The sequence below is a fragment of the Atractosteus spatula genome, chromosome 5, assembly GCF_055471065.1.
Source record: "Atractosteus spatula isolate fAtrSpa1 chromosome 5, fAtrSpa1.hap1, whole genome shotgun sequence".
Classification (NCBI taxonomy): Eukaryota; Metazoa; Chordata; class Actinopteri; order Semionotiformes; family Lepisosteidae; genus Atractosteus; species Atractosteus spatula.
In genome coordinates this window covers 32351913-32371658 of record NC_142710.1, presented here as the reverse complement: position 1 = coordinate 32371658, position 19746 = coordinate 32351913, and the positions used below count along the sequence as shown (strand labels likewise).

The window sequence follows — 19746 nt, the reverse complement described above, 5'->3', positions numbered from 1 at the left end:
TGATCAGATGTGATAAATGTAATAAATTAGCTAATGTTAAAGTCGAAAGGACATATTCCCTGCAGCTCAATTAAAATTTTTCACCAAACTTAGGCAACAGCAACAGCAATTGAAGATCTAACTGAATTTAGATTAATGGTTAAGGTACACAGCTCTAGAACAGGAAGGTGTTCCTGTGTGCCCGTAAATAATAGGCGTGTAAGAATGCGAGTCAAAGGGTCGGGACATTCCACATCCTTTTAATCAGCCATACCATACATGGAAATGCTCGCATGTCAGACGGTGACGTATGCGTACAATCCCAAAGACAAACATAGGATATCAATTCAATCGGATGGAGCTGCCTGGAAATTTCGGCAGGCGCTCACTTGGCTAACTCACTGGAGCGGGGACCACCCTCTGATTACACAGGGTGATAAAGGCACCTCCCTTCGCATTTACTGTTGCATTGCACTTTTATTTCCAAAAGTACGATCTAGCCTGTCGTGCTTATCGCAGCTTATTTTTCGCTTCCCTATTGCTCAATAAAAAGTGGTGTCTGTGACCTTACTGAGACTCGTAGCTTTCACTTTTCCTAGTCTGAAGGCATGCCTCTGCGAATTGTTCTGAATGGTCCCGGACCATGGGGATTCCGTCTTGTTGGAGGAAAAGATTTCGAGCAACCTTTGACCATTTCACGGGTAAGAAGCTTATTTCCTCCCCACTTACAAGTTTTTCAGATGTTTTGTCATTTTTTCCTTCATAAATACATTTCTCTCCCGGTAGTTTAGTCGCAAGTCTTCTTCACTAGGAATTACTTAGAAAGCTGGATAACACGTTTTTTTTATTGCATAGCTACATATCAAAAGAAACAATACACTAACAAGATAGTTAGCTAGATAGTTAACAAGAAAAGAGAACTACGCCAAAGACTGCAATATCATATTTTACACAGCTGAACACAGTATTGATTCTGTATCACTATGTGGATACTGTTGCAGCCTTTTAATTATTGATGCGCTGTATTTGAATTGTGCTTTTTACATTTTTATCAGGAATAGCTATTTAGGAGAATCAGGCAAAGGAGGCAGTGGGTAGTAACAGTAACAACTCGTTAACAAGACGTGCACGATTACCTGTTTGACTTTGAGACGGGGGACACAAAACATTTTAAGGAAAAATAGTGTATCTGTTACATTTTTGTGTAATCCTCTACTTTAGGAAGCTAGTTTATTTTGCTCTGAAGCACTAGAATGGATACTGGTTGTCACCCACTGCACCTCGGTAATAATTGTGAGTGGTACATACTGTGAATGGAGTGCCCTCCACACAGAATACCTTGCACAGGACATTCAGGATACTTATTGCTTCAGTCTTCTCATACTTTTGTCTTTCCTGAGACTATCATTGTTCACCAACATTTCTAAACCATACTTTTCAGGGGTTGGGATGGAATTATAAAGTAGTACTTTTCGTTTTACTTCACATAACCCTGAGTATTTCCCAATGGCTGGTATTTAAGACCTACTGTGTGAAATTGTGTGAAGTCTATAAGTATATGCTGATCATTTTTAGTGGAGGGTCTATGTTTTGGAGAGCTATCAAAGATATGTAGGTGAGAAAGAGCCATTCTGATTGGTCTGCTCATGCAGTGGCCTACACATGAAAGTTTTCAAAAAAGGTTAAGCAAATAAAATAAAGACAGCATTTAATCTTTTTCTTACTACCTCCCAGGAATTCTTATTTTGTATTTCTTGAATTGTCTCAAGGACAAACAAATAAAATATCAATATTCATACTTTCTAGCTGATTTCTTATTCCAATTAAAAAGCATGGAAAAGAAATAAACTAAAGAGTGGTGTACTGTATAAACTACCCAGGTGCTTACTATTTGTTTTACTATTATTGGTATTGACACTGAAGGAGTGTACTGTGTAAGTCCAGTAAATCTCCAAATAAAAAATGACTAAATGGTGTACGTCAATTACTGTTACAAAAGTTCCGTGATTAGGGTAAAACAAATGAAGTTTGAAACAAAACTGCCTGAAAATAAAACAATGCTGACACACAATAAATCTAAAGCTGATTAAATGCACGTTCAAAAACTGGAAATATTCTCATAGCTGAAAGCAAAACAAAAAATATATTTAACAAGCAGTTCAATGTTTTTCATAAATGGTGAATAAATGTTGGTTGTGTATTGATGTATTCCTTCCACATACTTGACAAAAGCTGTGTAAGAGTATGATAACATTCATTTAAAGTAAATGTGCAAGAAGAACCATTTGAAGTATCACTTCTTTTATTGTACTTAAAGCTCTTAGTTGCTTAACAGTCCTACATTTAATGGAAATGTTATACTGTGTATATATAAGCATTCAGGTAGCTTCTGCTTGTACAAAAGCCCTTTTGGACATTTAACAGTTGAGTGTATTAGAAGTTCCTATCTGCATGTTACACTTTGCTGCTGAATAGCATTTACATTGTCTCTGCCAGGGTACTAACAAAACTTTCTTTTTCCTTTTAAGCTTAAATGTATATACTGTCATAATGAAACATTTCTTTGTGGCTTACAGGTGTTAAGCCTGTACAGTTCACTGTGTTCTGTGAAATAAATACCAAGAATTTTGAATGGAGAGCTGTGTTAGCTGAATTTGGATGCAAGGGAAGAAGAGGTAAAGGTTAAATCTATGTTGAATAACGCAAAAAAAGAAAAACATTAAAGCTGCTATGTCATGTGATAATTGGGGAAGACTTAACAGCTTAAGTTTAAGAGCTGAAATGTTACATCTTTTATTTCTGCTTTTGATGAGGGTACAATACATACTTCAGTGTTAGAGCCTTGTCAAAAATAACTTACTCTTGCTTTAGTGTGTGTCACACCTTTGCTTTCAGTCTTCCTCAGATTCATTTGTAGTCAGCATGCTTTCCTCACCTTGTGGTTTTTCAGAAATTTGTGGACATGTCTGCTCTCGCAAAAGTGGTCTTAGCTTAAGACAGTTTTGTGTTAGTTTTTCACAAATGCTGATAAGGTGCGTGGTTGAAATAGATTTAGAAAAAAGTTGTGAACATATTTTCAGAGTTGACTGGTTTAAAGAGGGGGTAGAGTTGTGTCAGTAGTTTTGAAAAGTTTTCGTAGGTTTTAAAATAAATTTCAATTGCATCACATAGAAACTAGCAGTAAATGCAAAGACCATACATCCTAGGAAACTTATATTCTACTTATGAGTTGAAGTGTTGTAACTGAAATGAGGGAGAAAATAATTCAAACTAGTTGTTTTGAGTCTAAACATCTTGTTGATATGCAGCATTTTTCATATTAACAGCTTTTTAAAAAAATGTTGGTTTCCTTGTTGCCTATTATTGAGAATGTACTGTATATACTCAAACATAGGTAATTGCCTTTCACAGAAAAACTAAGTAGAATTCAAAGTTGTATTTCACAGAAGGTTGTTGTTAGGATAAAAGTGACTTGCAGGAATACATGAGTGCCCTTCTTTACCAGCTATGCAATGCGTACAGTATCTCAATGGCTAGATCTGTGTAAAGGCATACATCTTTTCGACGAATAAACAAGTACCTTTAAAAAAACCATCGTAGCCCAACTAGAAAGTATGCAGCAGTGTAGTGTTTTTACAATGGGGCACTGTAAAAAGTGTTGAAATGTCCATGAACTGTTTTTAATGCTATGTCCAATCATTTTGTTAGCTGAACTGACAGTGCAGTTATGTTAAACATCTTTATCTTGGAACAACAGTCACAATGACCATGTTTCCTGATTGCTAAATTTGTATTGCATGCAATCACTAGGGACTGTGCTGTTTATATTTTTCAAATACCTAATGCTTTTTTAATCTTAAGAAGTTGACGTAAATTATTCTGATGAGCAAAAATGTAGGCATCCCTGGTCAAATTGTCTGTTTCAGTGAATCTACAGTATAAGTGAATATAAATTGACAAAACATCTGCCTGGTACAAACTTAAACATGACTTTCTGTCTGCAAATTTAAATTCACAATTAATATTTATTTGTAGCATTGTGGACATTCAAAATAATAAAACATTGAATATGGCATGTGCAAAAGTACTTATTGTAGTAACACCTCCATTGGTAGGAATCATACCTTCCAAATGTTTCCTGTAGCCAGCAAAGAGTCTTTCTATTCTTGCGTTTGGATTTTTTTCTACCTCTTCTATCTCAGAAATATTCTTAGGTCTTCTTGCATGCACTGCAGGCTTGAAATCCACAGATTCTCAATGATATTCAAGTCTTGGAACTATGAAAGCCATTGCAAAACCTTAATCTTTGGCTCCTATAAGTACTTCACAGTTGGTTTTGAGGTATGTTTCAGATCGTTTTCTTGCTGTCTTGCTTTTCAGCTTCACTTTCGTCACTGAGCTTCTAGGATCTGTTCATATTTAGTTGAATCAATGCTTCCATCACACAATATTTCCTGTGCCATTGGTTACCACACAACCCCAAAGCAAAATAGATCTAACCCGATGCTTGTGGTCAAAGAGTTCAATTTTCATTTCATCAGTCCACAGCACTTTGTTCCAAAAGGTTTCTGGCTTATCAACATTTTGTATTGCTTACTTTAAACTAGTGGTTCCCAATCCTTGTCCTGGTAACCAACACACTTGCTGGTTTTCATTCAATACCACCTTACTTAGATAATTGAAGCCTAACTTAATCTAGAAGTTGCTTCAATTGTCTGTTTGCATTTTGTTTTTAGTCACAAAATCCCAAATTAATTTCATTGGGAACACATTATTATTATTGTAATATTATGGATCATTTTTGTGAAGCAATGCTGTTATGTGGACCTGTGGACAACTACTCCATTGTCAGTTAAACTTTTCTGCAGGTCCTTTGCAGTGAACTGTGGGTTCTGCTTTGCAGATCTGACCAGTTTTTGAGCAGTTCTATCTGAGAGTTTTCAGGGTGTTCCAGATCTTGCCTTGTCTTCAGCATTTCCCTTTAACTTCCATTTCTTAATGATGCTTCTGACAGTTGTAATTGCAAGCTGGATGACTCAAAGGGACGTTTTATTGCTTTCTCATGCTTTGTAAGATTGAATGATCTTTATTTTCAAGTCCTCTGACACCTACTTATATAGTAATTATGACTTTCACTTATGACAGCCCATGGTTGTTGAAAGAAGGCACAACAATCACAACCTGAGAGGTTAGAAGGGTGAGTATTTGTTCACTTGACTTATTTGAAGGCCTAATATGTCAGTGAAGTTGTGGGGCCTATTGAAAAAAATTACATTAAAAAAGTGATAATCAGTCAGCTGGAATGGTGCCCAAACCTTTGCACATGCCAAATTTACATTTTATTTTTTCAATCTTTTAAAATGAGCAAATAAATTATGAATTAAAATTTGTAGAGAGATGTCATGTGTAAGTTTGCACCACACAGAGGTTGTATCAATGTCTTTTCACTTAGTGATTCACTGAAACATACAATCTGACCAGGGGTGCCTAAACTCCTGCAATACAACTGTATGTGTATGATGCGTCTCGCTCTAGAGTAGAACAGCAGTGTCCCACCTGGGATTTGAATTCACAGACATCCTGTAGAATTGATAAATAAGTTCTAGTTCTGAAGACGTCATTCAAAATTACAATGGTTCAGGCTATGGTCATGGTATTAGGGATTTATTACTTTCATCCAACTAATATATGCTGGAGGACAGTTATTGCCTTAATTGTCCTATTCTTACTTCATAAACCTAATTTGTTTATAGAATACTAAAATTGTCACCACGTTGGCAATGGTTTTCCATTTGTGGTTGTTGATTTTTAGTTTATTAATAACATTGTAAAAGATGGCATTCTAGCAAAGTCCCTCATGGGTCAGCAAATTATACTTTTTCCACTGATATAACCTGTAAAAATAAATTGCCTTTTCCAAATTCTCGTGTGCATTTCATAATATAATTAGGTACAGGCAGCAATTTTAGATTAAGAAAACACATTTTAAAGTATTTTTATAGCAGTCGAAGACATTGTGCTGTATTTTGTTTTAGGTTTTGTACTAATATTAATCTGCTCGGGCTGCGCACGCTTGTGAGAGAACTTAAAAATATGAGCTAAGGAAAAAATGTCCGGTGCTAGTGACTTGCATTTCAATCCAAAATCAGCAGATATTGGTTTCTGGTATGAATCATACCCTGCTGACAATCCATCTAATTCAAAATTGAAAACAGTTGTATTGTTACAGATATTGAAGTCAATGGGGAATATTCTTAAGTTATAATAAACCACTTCAACAAAACTGAAAAGAGTCGTGAAGTTCCTTCTGTTACCACTTACTGAAATACCTTTCTGGTTATCTAAAATATGCTTCCCTCTTCCCCTCTCACACACATTCCTTTGTCTGTAAACATCAATTCCCCAGCTCACTTGTGATTTATTTTATTATTTATACATTCTCTCTGTGGGAAGGAAGCAAATGTGATTGAGATTCATTTTTCCTCTTGCATTAAAATAAAAAAAACCTTCTTAGGGCTTACCTTAGGAAGAAATCAAAGAAAGCACCAAGCCCTTTGATTTCAATTACCATCATTTGTGTTCTAGAACATTTTAAGTTCTAAAAAGTTCATTTAAATATTTGCCCCTATCTTGCATATTAGATTGCTATTATTTTAATAATGGAATAGCTCCATTATGTTGTTTCTTAGGTTTCATACTGCCATTCACACTTGGTATTCTCGGGTACTATTTAGACATATTTCCTAATTACTTTCCTAAATGTTGTTAGGTCAGCCATACCCTTCAGGATTTTGTAGTACCTCCGTTGGATCTCTCTAAAGTCTACTGGTGAAGAAAACCATTGTTTTATCTGGGGCAAGGGTTTACAAACCTTGAGGGGTCCTCATACAGCATATTGTTCAGGGCATCCCCAGAAACAAAGGCAAGCTTTTTTCCACTTTGTTTCATTTTTTGAATCTGCACTCACTCCATTCATCTGCTTTGACAGAATTCACTGACCTGCTTTTAGAAGTTTATACTAATAGCCCTACATACAATATTTTAAATGTAATTTGATTTTGTTTAAATTTCAGACCTCTTTTGGAAAGGATGTTCAAAACTCCCCGTAACTCTTACTTCATCTCTTCAGCAGAAATGTTATTTTTGCATTTTGGTAGCAAGATGACTAATATTAGCTTGTTTTACCCCCCAGTTATTAAAATATGCAAGTCCTGTTTAAATATTGGCTGAAATTAATTCAGCTTTCCATTGCAGTATCTTTTCTTCACAAGAAACTGGTTCATCATGTTTAATACACATTAACAGATGAAATCCAGAAACGTTAATGTAATAACTGAAATCCTGTGAATTGTTTTATTCTGTTAAATATTCAACACATGGCCCTGAAGTCCTTTGTGTTTGTTTTAATGCTCTAATTTTGAGTGTATAGCCCATACTTACAACAAGTTGTAGCACATACTGTACTGTAGCTCCTAACATGATTTTGCAGAGAGGATTATGGTGGAGCTACTATTGTGAGCTGCTTCGCTAATGTATCATACTGGTTTCTACTTATCTTAAAAAAACATAATGTTCTTTGTTTTTCAAGATAAAACAATGTGAAAGCCTTTTGTTTCTTTTGGGTTCTGCTTTGAACTTTGATACCTGCCACTTATCTGTAGGAGCTTGTAGCAGACATTTGGAGCAGGGGAATTATTCCTTCTTCAGAACTCTTAACTGATTTTATTAAAAGAGTATGGTCTGTCCATGGAGACTTCATTAATGCAACGGCATTCATGATATGTGAAACAACTATTTTGAAACCACAGTTACACAGTGTTGAGTGTTTTTGCTTTATGCTATGAATTATTACTCTTTCACAGTGAATTGTAATTCATTGAGTGATGTAATGAAGCTGACAGCACATTGCCTATTAAAACAATTAGTTACCTAGTATACTGTATCATACACACCTGTATGTGCTCAGAACACAGCCAGCCAGTCAGAATTTAACCAGAACTAAAATGCATAAGCGTATATTGCTTGTTTTAAATTCATACTCTGTGATTTTCAGAATAAATGTTCAATGTAATGCTGCTCACCTTTTAAGGGATTGAACAGTTTGGCTCGTGACTGCCTCTGTGAACATTTCACACAGTGTTGGTTGCACTCCTTGGATTCTGGCCTTCTTTCTCTTGCTCCAAGACTGTGGAATGGTCTTCCAGCCCACATCAGATCTTGCAAGTTAGTCAGCACTTTAAAATCCTGTCTTCAAACTCACCTTTATACTCTAGCTTTTAAGAGCTTTTGTTTTCTGTATAACTTAGTGTCTTAATTTGTGTATAGCTCTCTGTTGATTAGTTTTATTGTACAGTGCCTTGAGATGTACTATGAAAGGTGATATACTATATAAAATTATTATACAATTGTTCTTATTATTAATTATTCTCATAAGTGCTGTGTATGTGGTTATGATTCCTAATCTTTGCAGTTATTGCTAAGAAACTGGAACTGGGATGTTGCACTTTTTGTTTGTTGAAAGTCAGTAGAATGAAACATCCAGTATTGATCACTTCTGTAAGCCTTTCCATGACCAGGTGATAGAAGAGGATCCAGTTGTTACTGTCTAACATTGTTGTATTAAGCAAAACCTGCAAGAGTCCCCTTCTTTTAGTAATGATGGAGGATGTTGGTAGGGAATATAAATATTTCCAGAATGCTTTGTTATTTTTGTTTATAGAACTGTTACTTTCATTGTTATAAAACTGTTACGTTTTTGTGTGTGAGTGTCAGTAGTTTTGAAATATAAGCAAGATAAGGGCATATGTTGGATGCTTGGTGTTTTCTAATTGTATTGACATTTTAAGATTGTTACACATTTCACACCCAATTTTGTGGATTAGTCATTAACTTGAATTACATTTTTACTCTTCCTGACAGCACCATTCTGACCATGATTGCAAACCACAGTTCTGACATAAAAATACAATGTTAATACTTTTCACTGAAAAACAATCGCAAGGAACAGACGGCACATTCAGTATCGCTGTATTGTTAGTACCTTTGACAAGTTGATTTGCGCAACTAAGTATACTTGGTTGGTCAAAACTTGAACTTCAAATGCATTGTAATAACATAATAAGGTGCAATTTCCTCTCTTCTGGAGTGGAATGATACCATTCCTCTGAGGTTTCAATTGACCTCAGGAAAAAGTACCCTGACTTAACAGGAAGTGCAACACCCCCTCCCTAGATGTGCAGTATCTCTACAAAGAGGCAGTGGGTACAAGCTGTTTTTGACTGCTATTGCAATTTCATTAGCATGTGTAAATGGGAGCATATCTGTTCAGAAAGCAGGATTTTCAGTATACGTGTGTAACCTTTCCATCAATAAGTCCATCCATGGAGAGCTTATTAATGTTTTACTTTTTGGTGTTCACTATGTGTATGAAAAAGCAGGTAAATGAGCAGTGGATATCCTTGTTTCTTTGACAACTTTTGTTTTTTTTGATTTGAAAGTACACACTACCTGAACTGATATTACAGTTAAAAAGTATTGAATATTATTTTTTTTGTCACTTCCCATAGCAAGAGAAGTAGAAAAGGTTTCTGTCTCGGTACATTTTTTGCTGGTGGATTGGGGATAAATGTCAGATAATTATGTAAACCTGGAAATAGAACTAATATTCAAAACGTACAGTAGAACAATTTAGGTCTAGCTGTAACATCCACTGTCTGCAAAATTAGGTGCCTTTAGTTTAGGAGTTGAAAGTCTTTGTTCTTGTTAGGGCTTGTGATTTTAATGGGGCTCACTAGTGAAAAATGTTACTTTGCAAAAGTTCACTTTTCCTGTTCAAACCTATACTCCTCCACCTACTTCCTGCAGTCAGGGCTGGTCTTGTAATGCAGCTGTGCGTCAGCACTGCATTTATCAGCAGAGGGGATAGAAAAAAATGAAGATAAAACTGAGATACATATAACACCACACCTGTTTTTATACTGACGTTCTGTGGGTTTGGACTCTAATAAAATATTTCACAATGGAAATCCATCATAAATTATTTTCCTTTGCAGTAAAAAATAAACGGGAGATCATGTTTTGGAATTTCATCTTTTGTAATGTGAACATATCACAATTATTACTTCCTAGCACAGCAAGGACAATTGTATAATGCAAGTTGTTGTATAACAGTAGGTAATGGCCTATAACCAGCATTTCAAACTCCTTTTAATAATCTGAAGAAGCACCGTGCAAAGCTCCAGTTTCTTGCCGAGCTGGAAAATTAAGTAATTTGCACATGTGCCTTTCTGAAACTTCAGTATCATTCATTAATTTTAATAGGTAGAAATAATACACCAACAAATGCTAAAAGTTCTGGAATTACCTCATGTCTAGAGTATTCTTTATTTTTATTAATAAGGGCATTGCATAGAAATAAGATGGTAAATCTACCAAGCTTTTGTTTTTAGAATGCTCTTCTCAAAAACAGATAATGAGAAATTTCCAAATCACTTCTTCTATAAGTCTCAAGTACTTCACAGTTATTTTGACTTTTCAAAATGCTTTTGAATTTAAACTTTTATAAAACAACTGGATGAGGAGCAGAGTCACAGGTAAAATATTTTAAGGCCCTGTTAAGAAACTGCTGTAGTTTTGAATAATAATTAAAGGAGCATGTCATCACTGTCAAGCACTTAGGCATCTTGCTTTCATCTTGCATCTGCATCTTCAAAGTGCAGCTGCCTTACCGATGAGCCTGCTTGAAGTATAATAGGGGAGTTCCATGAGTATCTGCACATTTTAAATGCTGAAGAAATGATATGTACTATTTCCTATTTTCAGTTCCTATTTGTTGTTTTTAAGAAAACAGTTAATATTTTTTTTTCTTCTCATTAACACTTTTCAATTTTGGAATGATTTTCAAATGTACAGTATGCTCATAACTTTCTGTCTGTTTGGTTCTGGGTTTATTTTATACTTGATAATGGTGGTACCTTCTTTAGGCTATTATTACTACTTTTAATATTTTAAATTTTAATTTCAACTGTAACCACTCTCATGGGGCTTGAATTTTTGGGTGTGAACTCTTGTGATGGCTTTTGGGCCAGTTAGTAGAGATTTGGAATACGCCTTGGTGTAGAATCAGAAAGCAACTAAGTATTTGTCTAAGGTGCATTCAAGTCAAGAGCATAGATGCTCTTCTGTAGCAGTCACTTATTTTAGTAGTGTGACAAGCTAAACTGCATGTTTTTTTATTGTTTAAGAACTATTGGGGATGTTTTGGATTTTGTTCTGGAAAACGTGAAAGATATGTCTCGATAGACTGTTTTGAACAATCAACAATCTTTAATTTATACTTCTATTTTGTACTCTATGAAACATACTGCCCATTATGCAGACATTCTATATAGAAATGTGAGGCAGATTATTTTGATACTTCAGTGAAGATTCTCCCTCATCATCGTCCATGCTTCTTAAAGGAGGCTCTTACAATCTGCTGAATATATATTCTTGTGGGGATATTTTTACAAATCTGAGTCTTCTCACAGCTTTCCCTTGCAAGAGTCCTCATTTTCTCCCTAGCCTCTCAACTTTGGTCCACCTGGTGAAGTTTCCTGTGTTCTGTTAAAGGTCACCCCTGGTAGTAAAGCAGCTCAGGCCAACTTGTGTGTCGGGGACATGATTCTGGCCATTGATGGGGAGAATACTGAGAACATGACCCACCTGGAGGCACAGAACAAGATCAAGGGCTGCCTAGATGAAATGGTCCTCTCTGTAGACCGGTAAGTGAAGGGTTGTAGGTACAGCTTTGCTAGACATTATAATCTATATAAAGCACCACTTCATTCCAGGAACTACACTGCTGTCTGATAATTAATGTGTTATCCCAATAAATATTTTCCTTCTTGGACTCAAGTTTTCATTCTGCTGATGCACTGTGGTTCCCTTTTTTAAAGACAGCTATACATGTACATATAAATGCTTTAGATTGATGCATACAGGAAAAATGTAATAACTAGAAAGTGCAAAAAATTGATATGTTGGGTGCTGAAATGGCACGCAAAGTGATTGTGAAATTGTGATGGAATAAGAAAAGGTGGAGCCTTCTTCGGGGGTGACAGCCTTCACACACCCGAAGAAGGCTCCACAGCCAAAACATTGTTTCCTTTATTCTCTTTTCGGCATGGAATAAACCTTTACTTGTTCTTTTTGCAGCCTATCCATGCTGCCGCAGCGACCTACGTGCAATTGTGATGATACTTGTATTAATTTTACATCACTTTAGTACCTTTTTATCTTTTTAAAATGTAAATCCATGTGAAAAAGTAGTGGATGAGGCTGTTGGCTTTATTCTATCCATTGTGTCGCCAGGAGGGAGCCCTGCACTACTAATCCATCCTCCTGATGATGATGCTCCATTCATTGTGCACCACTGTTTGGGAAATCCCAGTCGCAGTCGACTAGTGGCATTGCCCTCACTCAGACTTCTAGAGTTCAAGCTGTAATTGGCTGAGCTGCTTTACCAGTTGCACCATTCAGCAGTCATAGCTTTGATGTTAAATAGTCTAACACTATTTAACATCAGGTTGATATGGCTAGCCAGCAGCCATATCACCCTGCAACTCACAACTGGCAACCCACTGAAGCTAAGCAGGTGTGAGCCTGGTCAGTACCTGGATGGGAGACCTCCTGGGAAAAACTAAGGTTGCTGCTGGAAGAGGTGTTAGTGGGGCCAGCAGGGGGTGCTCACCCTGCGGTCCATGTGGGTCCTAATGCCCCAGTATAGTGATGGGGACACTATACTGTAAACAGGCGCCGTCCTTCGGATGAGACGTAAAACCGAGGTCCTGACTCTCTGTGGTCATTAAAAATCCCAGGGCATTTCTCGTAAAGAGTAGGGGTGTAACCCCGGCGTCCTGGCCAAATTTCCCATTGGCCCTTACCAATCATGGCCTCCTAATAATCCCCCCTCTATGAATTGGCTTCATTACTCTGCTCTCCTCCCCACTGATAGCTGATGTGTGGTGAGCGTTCTGGAGCACTATGGCTGTTGTCGCATCATCCAGGTGGATGCTGCACATTGGTGGTGGTGGAGGGGAGTCCCCATTACCTGTAAAGCGCTTTGAGTGGAGTGTCCAGAAAAGCACTATATAAGTGTAAGAAATTATTATTATTATTATTATTAATAATGATATTAACACTGTATTAAAAGTTACATAAAAGTTGTTAAGCAGGGAAAGCGTGGATTGTTGGTTATAGATTCACAAACCTCTTTATTGAATATCTTAAATGTATACCTCCTGGAAAGATGATTTGCAAAATCCTATCTAGAACCTTCTAAAATTGTATAAGTCCTTGTTTTGTTGTGAAATGTACCTCTGACCAATATTTAAACAATATGTTAATAGCGAACAATTGAGTATAATAGTTGCTTTTATATTCGGAAACTGACACCTATTTGTAGCAGTGTTTGCTTTTGTTATTTTGTGCAGGGTGAAGTAAATGCCACGTTTTACTTGGAAGACATACCCGGTAATAGCAGTGGGAATCTATATCTCCAGTTTGTTTGGTTGTTGGCATATATGGACACATTCCTAACATAGCATTTTGCTGAGGCCAATTCGCAATGCAGTTTTATTTCCAAAAGGATTACCCTGACTATGCAGTTGGCTACTGCAAAATGAAAGATCAAAGTATTGAAACTGGTTATATTTTCAGCATTTACAAATGCTGCACAATTCAAACCACTAATCTAGAAAATGAGTTGTTTCAAAACACTTTTGTTACAAAAAAAACAGGCATTAATTGATTTATAAAGCAATTCAGCTGTAATCTAGGGAATGCTGGGCAGATGTTTATATTAATGCTGTAAAAAAAGAAGTCATTGCTGTTATTTTTGATGGATACCAGCATTCTAAAGACTGTTATGATAATATGATGAAGAAGAATCTGAATCCTGACATGTATGTGTTTGTGGAAATACAATTCTCAAACAGGAATGTAAATATACAGTCAAAACTCAAAACTGGTTATGGGTCAAAACTGCCCTTTGTTCAATCGGATGTAGTAAAATACTGAAATGAAATAATGACTAGCAGTTTACAAACATTGTCAATTATAATTATCGGGTACTGTAGCTTCTGTTAACTTTAAGAAGTGCTTACGCTGATGTTTGGTTTGGCCATTGTTGAGACTGTTCATAACTGACACAATGTGATGAAAGCTGACATGACCGCTACACTATTCAGGGCTGATGAAGTATGTCCTATGCTTCATTTTAACCAGCTGCAGCTGACGGATCATGACTGAAGTCTCAACTCCCCACAACATGAACACCTCGCCCAGTATTCTTGTGCAGTAGAATAGACTGTAGATTGTCAATTATAATTGACTATGTTGTAAACTAGTTTAAAGCAAATATAAAATGTGTTTGAGTTCATAGATTAGTAATAATATGCTTCTCCATGTTTACTTTAGCAAAAAAAAAGTATAGTTGTAATGAGAGAAACCACACTTTGGTTTGAGTGCCACAGGAATCGGCGGGACTGAAACCACTGCTGTCTATCTTACATCAGTTACCTAAGCTGAAATAGTAGTAAGTCTGCCAAATTTGAGGGGCAAGATGCAGTAACAAAAACTGATAATAAAGGCATTAATTTATAAAGATGAAGCAGATGCCTGAACTAATTTAATTGTAAGGTAAGCAAGTGCAAAAGATTATGTTTAGGGTATGTAAATGTACGATTTATTATAATTTGAGTCCCTTTGAAGTAGAAAGAGTCAATTTATCAGACGCAGAGGCCTTTCAGATTATTCACTTTTGTCCTCCTTTAAAAAATGTAATTTGTTATATTTGGTTTAACACCTATTTGCAACTTGTGCCTTGATTTAAAGATGACATGTTAAATGTATGTGCATAAAGTGGTTTTCTGGGGCACTTTTACCTGCAATAATAAACCTGAACTACATTTATTGAAAGACATTTTATTGGCAAATTTTGAATAACAGAAGTTGTACCTGTAGCTTTCTTGTACAATGTTGTTGTTGTTCATGCATCTACCATAGAATCAAATTCTCTTCTACAGCTTGAAAAAAACATCCAAGGTATGTAACCTTTCTATGAAGACCGACTGTAAGCAGAAGAGCATTACACAATGCTATTTTTACATTCCATTCTAGTCTAATGTAGGGCCAAAATGTTTCCATACTTGGGCACGTATTAACATTATTTAGTTGGCCTGAAGACAGTTAAAGCCTTTCCCATTGGACAATTTATGGTGCAGCTTCTGATTTAACCCTTGTGAATATTAAGTGCCAGTGACTGCTCTATTTTTATTTTACTTCAGTTTTGCTGTATATGTGATGGTTTTCTGTTTATTCAAGTACTATAATATGGGTAGCAGCACACTCCCTCATGAGTTTAACTTATTGTATTCCATAAGCTCTATTTTACCGGAAATATTGTACATAATTGTAAAATGATAAGCCAACATGGAAGCCTAAAATTATTTTCTTCTGAAGAACATGAAGGGGGAATCCGAGGACAAGTCAGGATTTAGAAGATGTTGCTATAAGCATGATTTGACAAATTGGAGCACAAGGAAACAGGTTATTAGAAGCCCACAAGTATTTTGTAAATATTTTTATAAGGAGATTAAGGACATCATGTTCTCAGACATACAATTTCTTTGCTTCTGAGGGAGCTCAATTATACTGTGATTCAACACATGATGTCATGGGTTGCTAAAACCTCTCACAAAGGGGTAATAAAGGCATGAATAGAATTAACCACATTTAACGTAACCACATTTGTACGTTTTTTTGTAAACCCACCAATCTTATTGTTTGCCAGTGATGTTGTCATTAAAAATGAGACGGATTGCCTCGGTATGCATCTTTGTCACACTAATGCAAAAGCTTGAGGAATGACACTTCTCAACTCAAGTGGAGTTAATCATACCTTATATATAAATGTCTCTTAAGTACAAGTAAAATACTCGTAGACAAGTTATAAACATGTCCAAATGTTAATGTTTTTTCTTCTCTCAAGGTGTCATTATTTTGTAATTTATTAATAATAAATGATAGTTGCAAAAATTTTTTTTAAATATTTTAATTGAATTACAGGTGTAGTTATAAATCTGCTGTAATGCTGTGTACATTGAACGCAAGTCGGATACAGAACAAACAACATTTCACACACACCCCCCATATAAAATGTGGAGAGTGAACATGAAAGTAGTTTATTGTATTTCACACTTGCCAACAAAATAATACAAATTGTGACCAATTTTCTTTGTTAGGTCAGAATCCAAAATGTGGTCTCCACTAGTGTCTGAAGAAGGAAAGACCAACCCATACAAGATGAATCTAGCATCTGAACCACAGGTAAGTTTAGACAACAGAAGAGCATCCTTCTCAGTTATATTCCTAAAATGCTTGGTTAATTACTTAGTTTTTTTCCCTGTTCCTGTTGCCTGTTTCTTCCTTGTATAAGGTTTCTCTACATGTTTCAAGAGATCTAATGGTTCCATTGCAACCATAAAGAACAGTTTTTACTCTTATTTAATTAAAACAAGTTTCCACTTTTATACATTCATTTTTATCTGAAATTATGAATGCATGAAATGCAGTTACAGTACTACCACATCATTTGAAGCGCCATGTCAGTAAAGTGGTCTGATGACTAAAGAACTCTTGCTGATTTCTGTGTTCTCTACCAGTGTTGCTTGGTCTGTGAACTTAATCCAAAGGGTATTCTAGTTTGTTAAATCCAAATTTTTGTAGCTTAGCTTTTGCTGCATCTTTCTCATAATTCTAAACTGTAACATTGACAATAGAATACATAAAATATAGGCTATAATGAAACAGAATATTTGCTTTTTCTTCCGAATTATCCACTGAAGTTGAAGATATATTAATAAAAAGAGGGTGTTGATATAAAAAGTTCTGAAGCACTTTACTTTTCTTACAACCATATAAAGAATCCGACCAATAAGAGTGCTACAATGGAATTACCAACCATTTACATGTTTTAAATGTATACAGAACTCTCCCACTGAGTGCTGAGAAACAATGTTCTTATTGTACCATTATGCAAACAAAGAACTGGCTGTCACACAGCCAAATATGATGTCATTGTTTATAGTTCAACAGTCTAGATCCTAGGAAACCAACATTTATCACACACCCCTCAGGATATGCTCAAGTACCCACATGCCATGAAGCAAAAGACAAAATAGCATACAGATGCTAGCAGTCAGACTTGGCATTAATTGTAAATATTACATTTTAACTACTGTTTGTCACACAAACTAAATCTTAAAATATTGGACAACTGTATTTCTTATTTTCTTTGTCATAATGAACATTGAAGAAGAAAATGTAAATGGACCCATTGTCTTCTTCAGGTCCGTTACTAGTCTTCCGTTCCGTTTCATTTTTGTATAATTTATTGTTGACAAGGTTTCCATTTTTCTAAAAGTAAAAAGGGTGGCTTTCCTTGTAATCAATCTCCTGTTCTACTTACAGGGAAGGAAAGAAAGGAAGGAACATTGTAAATTCCACAATCAACTTTCACAATCAGCTTTCTGTTTGTATTGTAAACAATCCTTTAGAATACTAAATAAGTGTATTTATAGTACATATCAAGAGATAACTCTTGCATTTAAGGTAGATTTCAAGTGTTTAAAGTTGTTTATAAACTTCTCCCTAGGGATTTTTTCTCCAGTTTTAAATCTTATGTGCACAATAAGATAAGCCATATTTATTTCTTCTACCTTACCTGATATCCATTGTTAATTTTCTGAAAATCCAGTTAACAGCTTTTACCTTCTCTTTGCCATAGGTCTGACAATACAATTATGAAATCATCAATCTTGGGTCAAGTGTTCTGATATACAAAGTACATTTATAGACAAACTTGGGTTAAAATATTGTTTTCATCAGCCTAACAATAAATAGGCAAAGTGCAGCATGATGAAATATCAATAACCATTAAGTTGTATGGCTGACCACTATCATTTTCTTTGTTGTAAAACTTCCTGCTTCCTGACTTCCATGAGCCACATTAAGGTGATTTTAATAGGTTAATTACACCACTGGAAGTTGTATTAGCATGTTTTAGTATGGTGAATATTGTTACACTTATTGAAAGTGACTGTTGAAGTGTATTAAGAATCTAGAGACCGTCAACACAACTAGTGCCACCATTTAGAGCTTCAGAGTAAGAAAGAACCTGGGGTGTTTACAGGTCTGAAACATAATGATCAAAGGAATTGTCTGGCTTACCTTGGTTAATTAAGTTCCGGGTAAATGATTAAGTGTCATCAACAATTCTGGTACAAAGTTTAAAAGGGCAGGTAGACAAAGAGGGGAGGGAGAGAAAAAAAACAAAGGTGAGAGAGAGAAGACTTGGAGAAAGGTGAGAGAAGGACAGGAGAGAGAGTGAGAAAACTGTGCGCGCCAAAAAGCGTAAAGACCAGAGTATTCAAACCTTGTTAAGAGAGCTCGCCATTCTGTTTTTAGGAAACTCCCATTTCCTTTCTATAGAATTCCTCTTTAAAAATCCTCTTCTGGCTATCAGGTGCATTTTTATAACGAAGAATTCCCTGTTTCCCACTTGCTTTGTAGCAATCGGGTTTTTAGAGAGATGTAACCATGGGTGATATTCTGTTAACTTTTAAAGATAGGTATATCTTTTGTTGTATGAGTATTAAATACTTAGTAGTAGTATAGGATTTTTCTGGTTTGTCAGGGCATAGTACTCTGGGACGCTATGTTTGTATATAGGACCTGTATGTTGTGTGTTGTCATTATTAATAAATGTTCAGGTGGGTAGCTGCGTCGGCATGCGTAGGCTACAAAGGAACAAGTAATAGGTTTATTCCATGCTGAAAAGAGAAGAAAGAAAATGCAACGTTTCGACCGTGGAGCCTTGTGCCTGACTTATTACTCTTCTCATCAAAGCTATGCCAGAGAACAAAGAACTTGGGTGTCTCTAATTTTACCAACCACTCAGGTATATTCTTGGCAAAAATCTTTACAATATGAGGGTTATGATTATTCATTAACCAACTAATTTCTGATATTCTCTTTTTTTTAGCCTCATATTTATAGCAGTATACTTTCTGGTGTTTTATCAAAGCTAATTAAAACTCCCTGTTGATTTCTTTTTTTTATCATTACTGAATTGTGATGGAATGCTAAGAAGTGGGATTCATTAAAACTTTTTCAGTTTTTGTGCTTGTTTCATGTAGAAGTTGCATTTCAAACCTGGGAGAAATAAAAAAAAAAAGAAGTCCAAACCATAATTACATCTGCAGAATGTTCTAGTTACTATAACCTCATGGAGGAAACTATTAATGTCCTGTCTAAAAAAAACTTTTATGATTCCCATGCTGTAAAGATTTTGTTTAGCAATCACTGTTTTTCTTGCCATTTTTATGAATACTGGAATTTTGTCTGCATAATATTTTATCACTTCAAATGAAGAAAAACAAAATGCCCAAAGATCCAACACTCATTCTCACACGGTACTAATTTATTACATTTTTTACCTAATTAAGATATTAGGAATGTTAGTTAATTAGCTTATGAGTACATTGAGCACAAGCCCAACCCCTCAGACATGACTGAATTCATGACTCAGAAACCATAACCATGTCTCCCTCTGTATCCTGAGCGAGGGTACACCAGCTTGCAGTACTGTAGCTCTGCTAACTCGGAAAGACCTCCATCCCAGATACACCCTTCCAGGCAGAAACACAACAGCGCAACCACTTTTCG

At 35.7% G+C, this 19746-nt stretch overlaps 1 protein-coding gene across 2 annotated transcripts in view; it reads left to right on the top strand.

Moving 5' to 3' along the window:
- The first annotated feature begins 335 nt into the window (after positions 1-335).
- The window catches only part of pdlim1 (PDZ and LIM domain 1 (elfin)), a 28052-nt gene continuing 8641 nt past the window's right edge, over positions 336-19746 (top strand). Inside the window, exons 1-3 of one of the 2 annotated variants that reach the window (XM_088917144.1) lie at positions 336-680; positions 11590-11741; positions 16263-16347. In XM_088917144.1, coding sequence (XP_088773270.1) covers positions 588-680; positions 11590-11741; positions 16263-16347 — 330 coding nt within the window. In that variant the 5' untranslated portion in view covers positions 336-587. The remainder of the gene's footprint in view (positions 681-11589; positions 11742-16262; positions 16348-19746) is intronic. The other variant, XM_088917143.1, reaches the window with a different exon arrangement.